General features: G+C 41.3%; 1 protein-coding gene across 1 annotated transcript; it reads right to left on the reverse strand.

The window, feature by feature from the left end:
• Positions 1-729: 729 nt before the first annotated feature.
• On the reverse strand, positions 730-3,893 carry LOC102662344 (uncharacterized). Its single transcript, XM_006601441.1, has 3 exons — positions 3,746-3,893; positions 1,315-1,481; positions 730-1,227 (listed from the first exon to the last, which is right to left on the reverse strand). Exons 1-3 carry the CDS (start codon positions 3,891-3,893, stop codon positions 730-732), a joined length of 813 nt encoding a protein of 270 aa, XP_006601504.1.
• Between the last annotated feature and the right edge of the window lie 885 nt (positions 3,894-4,778).

Below are 4,778 nucleotides of genomic sequence, written 5' to 3' on the forward strand. Positions count from 1 at the left end.
GCTGAACTTACGCGAGCGCACTCTTTTGTCAAAAGTGTTTTTTACTCTGCTCTGATATAGTCGCCCATGGCTCATGGCAGCCAATCTCTTACCCTCGATAAGATTTAATTGATCAAAGCGTGTCTGGGCCCACTCTGATTTTTTCAATCCTGACTCTACTAGGATTCTTAAAGAAGGAATCTCCACCTCAAACGAGAGCACAACTTCCATCCCGTACGCAAAAGAGAACAGGGTTGCCCCAGTAAATGTGCGCACAGAAGTCTGATAACCATGCAGTGCGAAGAAGAGCATCTCATGTCAATCCTTGTATGATACGGTCATTTTTTGAACGATCTTCTTGATGTTCTTATTGGCAACCTCAACTTCCCCATTCATCTTGGGTTGGATTTAGAAGTCCTCACACATTTCCTTCATCATCTTGTTATTTAAATTGGTGGCATTATCGGTCATGATCTTTCTGGGTAACCAATATCTAGCATATGAAGCTGCTTCCACCCATTTGGTGAAGTAATCAATGGTTACTTAAATGAAGTGATGCCCATTTGAAGCCTTGGGTTAGATGGCCACGATTACGTCTATGCCCCACATTGAGAATGGCCACAGTGCTGCCAATACATTCAACAATACAGGTGGAGCATTAACATTATCAGCGAAGGTCTAGCATTTCCTCACATGAACGCAACAATCGTTCTCCATAGTGAGCCAATAATACCCCGCCCTCAGAATCTTTCAGGCCATGGCATGTCCATTGGCATGTGTACCAAAGGATCCCTCATGCACCTCCACTAGCATTTGTTCGGCCTCTTTTGCATCCACACATTGAAGCAACACCATGTCAAGGTTTCTCTTGTACAAGATATCCCCACTCAGGAAGAAACCAGCTGCCAACCTTCGTAACGTCCTCTTGTCGTTGTCAGAGACCTCGGGTGGGTATTCCTTGTCTTTAATGTATCGTTTGATATCGAAGTACCAAGGCTTACCATCCTCCTTTTCTTTTATCAAACAACAGTGTGCAGGCTCGACATGACATCTGAATTCAATGTACGGCAAATCTCCTTGCGGGCTCACTTTTAACATGGACGATAGAGTGGCAAGGGTGTCGGCCATTTGAATTTCCTCTCTAGGAATATGATGAAATGATATGTCAGCAAAGAGTTCCACCAATTTCCTGATGTAAGCCAGGTAAGTCACCAATTTGTGGTCTCTAGTCTCCCATTCACCTTTCAACTGATGAATTACCAATGTTGAGTCCCCATATACCTTGAGTAACTTGACCCTAAAGTCGATCGCTGCTCAGATCCCAAGGGCACATGCCTCGTACTTCACTATATTGTTTATGTAGTCGAAACACAACCTAGCCGTGAAAGGTATATATTGCTTGTCTGGGGAAACCAACACTACCCCAATCCCATGGCCTAGTGCATTAGACGCACCATCAAACCACGCAATCCACTTATCCATGTCTTCTTCTTCAACCTCCTCTTCAAACAAGCCATAATATCCTCATCAAGAAATTATGGAAGCATAGGCTGATAATCGCTTATGGGTTGTTGAGCTAGATAATATGTCAAGCGTTCCCCTTTATCGCCTTTTGAGTGACATAGAAAATATTGAATTCTAACAACAGAACCTGCCACCAATCTATCCTCCTAGTGAGAACGAGTTTTTCGAAGATGTACTTGATGGGATCCATTTTAGACACCAGCCAAGTAGTGTAACTCAGCATATACTGCCTCAAACAATGAGCTGCCCATGCCACGGCACAACATCTCCTCCCTAGTAACGAGTAGTTCATCTCACATGTTGTGAACTTCTTGCTCAAGTAGTAGATGGCCCGTTCCCTTTTTCTGGATTCATTGTGTTGTCCCAACACACACCCCATCGACTCATCTAATACTGTCAATTCTTCAATTCGAAACCCAGGGAGCATGGTTGCACCCAACTTGGCTGCTCTTTAGTCGGCTTCTTCATCTAGCACAACAACCTAATTCTCATGCATCCACCCCGCGCTGACAAAGCTTTTACTAATATGGCAGATAGGGACCCTTTCCATCTGTGGTCCCCGCCCTTGTAAATGGGCTAGGCTTCTTTCTTTTGTTGGATCGAGTGGCCTCCGAATAATTAAGAAGGGGGGTTGAATTAATTATTCCTAAACCTTTGCTAATTAAAAAATTACTCTTCTAAGGCTTTTACTAAGTTGTTAAGAGAATAAGGAGTAGAAGAGAAACTTAACAGAAAGTAAAAGCAGAAATTAAATGCACAGCGGAAAGTAAAAGAGTAGGGAAGAAGGAAACAAACACATAAGAGTTTTTATACTGGTTCGGCAACAGCCCGTGCCTACATCCAGTCCCCAAGCGACCTGCGGTCCTTGAGATTTCTTTCAACCTTGTAAAAATCCTTTTACAAGCAAAGATCCACAAGGGATGTACCCTCCCTTGTTCTCTTTGAAACCCTAGTGGATGTACCCTCCACTAGAACTGATCCACAAGAGATGTACCCTCTCTTGTTCTCAGTCAAACCCAAGTAGATGTACCCTCTACTTGTACCACAAAGGATGTATCCTCCAATGCGTTAAGACAAAGATCTTAGGCTGTTAAACCTTTGATACTTTGTGAATGGGGATACAAAAGAATTCTCAGGCGGTTAGTCCTTTGAACAATTTTGTATTAGGGAAAGGGAAGAATCAAAAGAATTTTCAGACTGTGTCATTTTGAATTCTTTGACAAGGGAGAAGGGAGACACAAGAATTCAGGCGGTTAGTCCTTTGTTCTTTTGGAAAAGGGAGAAGAGAGACACAAAAAGAATTCAGGCGGTTAGTCCTTGGTGAATTCTTTTTGGCAAAGGGAGAAGAGAATGAAAAGATGAATAGCACAAGTTTTCAAGGTTTAGACAACCAGAAAACTTTAGAAAGCTTTTGGTACAATGAAGAAGAAGAAGTTCAAAGAGATTCAAGGCTTGTAAAGGATTGATTGAATAAGTGTAAAAGTGTCTTCAAAAGCAAATCAAAGCCTTGCTTTTATAGACTCTTCATGTCTGGCCAAGAAGACCATTTAGAAGAGTTATAACTTTTAGAAAAACTTAAAAACAATTTGAAAAAGTCAAAAAAACCTTTTGAAGAGTTACATCTTTTGATTTATTCAAAAACAACACTGGTAATTGATTACCAAATTAGTGTAATCGATTACACAAAACTTTTGTGTGAAAGGATGTGACTCTTCACATTTGAATTTGAATTTCAACGTTCAAAGGCACTGGTAATCGATTATCAAAACATTGTAATCGATTACAGCTTTTTGAAAATAATTGGAACGTTGCAAATTCAATTTGAAAACTTTTTCAAAACAATTTTGCTACTGGTAATCAATTACAACAATCTGGTAATCGATTACCAGAGAGTAAAAACTCTTTGGTAAAAGGTTTTGTCAAAAACTCATGTGCTATTCAAAGTTTTGAAAAACTTTTTAATACTTATCTTGATTGAGTCTTCTCTTCATTCTTGAATCTTGAGTCTTGAATTTTGATCTTGATTCTTCAGATCTTGAACCTTGAATCTTGATTCTTGTCTCTAGACTTTCTTCTTGAGTCTTGAATTCTTCTTGATTCTTATCTTGAACTCTTGAATTGTTCTTGATTGATCTTGGATTCTCTTGAGTTGTTCTTTGAGCTTTTTGTCATCACCTTTGTCATCATCTTTTGTCATCATCATTGTTATCATCAAAACACCTTTGAATCACCTTTGATTCACCATGAAGCTTTGCTTCTACATCTTTCCTTTCTAAGGTGACCCTTCTCTTGTCGGCATGTGTAGGCTCGTAACCCAGATCGAACCTTCCATGATTTTCAACAAACCTCACCAAGCTTGTCGTGCCATCACCATTCCAGCCTAAACCCATTCCGGGCTCATACCCATCCCTCAACATAACTCAGACCACCATCAAGGAGGCACCAAATAAACGCGGTAGCACCGGAGGAGGCTCCACATAAGCATTGTTCACAATTTCTAGTGCTTGAAAAGATGTTTCCAATGACTCTTCCGTAGCTTCCACATAGGGTGTAGAGGATGGACAACTCACTAGTATATCTTCTTCACCCGACACTATAACCAGCTGTCCTTCCACCATAAAATTCAATTTCTAGTGCAATGTTGATAGGACCACCCTAACAGAATGGATCCAAGGCCGGCCTAGCAAGGCAACTATAGGCAGGGTTTATGTCCATTACCTAGAAAGTTATCGAGCACATGTGTGGCCCAATTTGAATCAGGAGATCGATCTCTCCTCTTAGGTCATGTCAACTGCCATCAAAAGCCCTTACCACCATAGAGCTTGGCCTCATGTACGATACGTCAAATGGAAGCTTATCCAATGTAGTTTTAGGCATGACATTGAGGGAAGAGCCATTATCAATGAGCACTTTGGCCACTATCCGGTCCATGCATTTGACGGACACGTGCAAAGCCTTGTTGTGTCCCATGCCCTCAACTAGTATCTCTTCATCAGCAAAAGTCAGGTAATTGTTGGCAATGATGTTGTTGACTATTCCTTCGAAGCCCTCCACTGATATGTCTTGCACTACATGGGCCTCATTCAAAATTTTGACCAACAGTGCCCGATGAGGTTCGGAGTTCATGACCAGCCCTAATAGAGAGATCCTAGTTAGATTCTAAATAAGTGTACCAAGTGATAGATGCCCCGACCATACTCTCTTGAAAAAATGCATCAAGAACTTCTCATCCTTCGCGTATGCCCCCATCTTTCGGCTGTACATTTTCAGGTGGT

This window comes from Glycine max, chromosome 17, assembly GCF_000004515.6.
Source record: "Glycine max cultivar Williams 82 chromosome 17, Glycine_max_v4.0, whole genome shotgun sequence".
Lineage (NCBI taxonomy): Eukaryota > Viridiplantae > Streptophyta > Magnoliopsida > Fabales > Fabaceae > Glycine > Glycine max.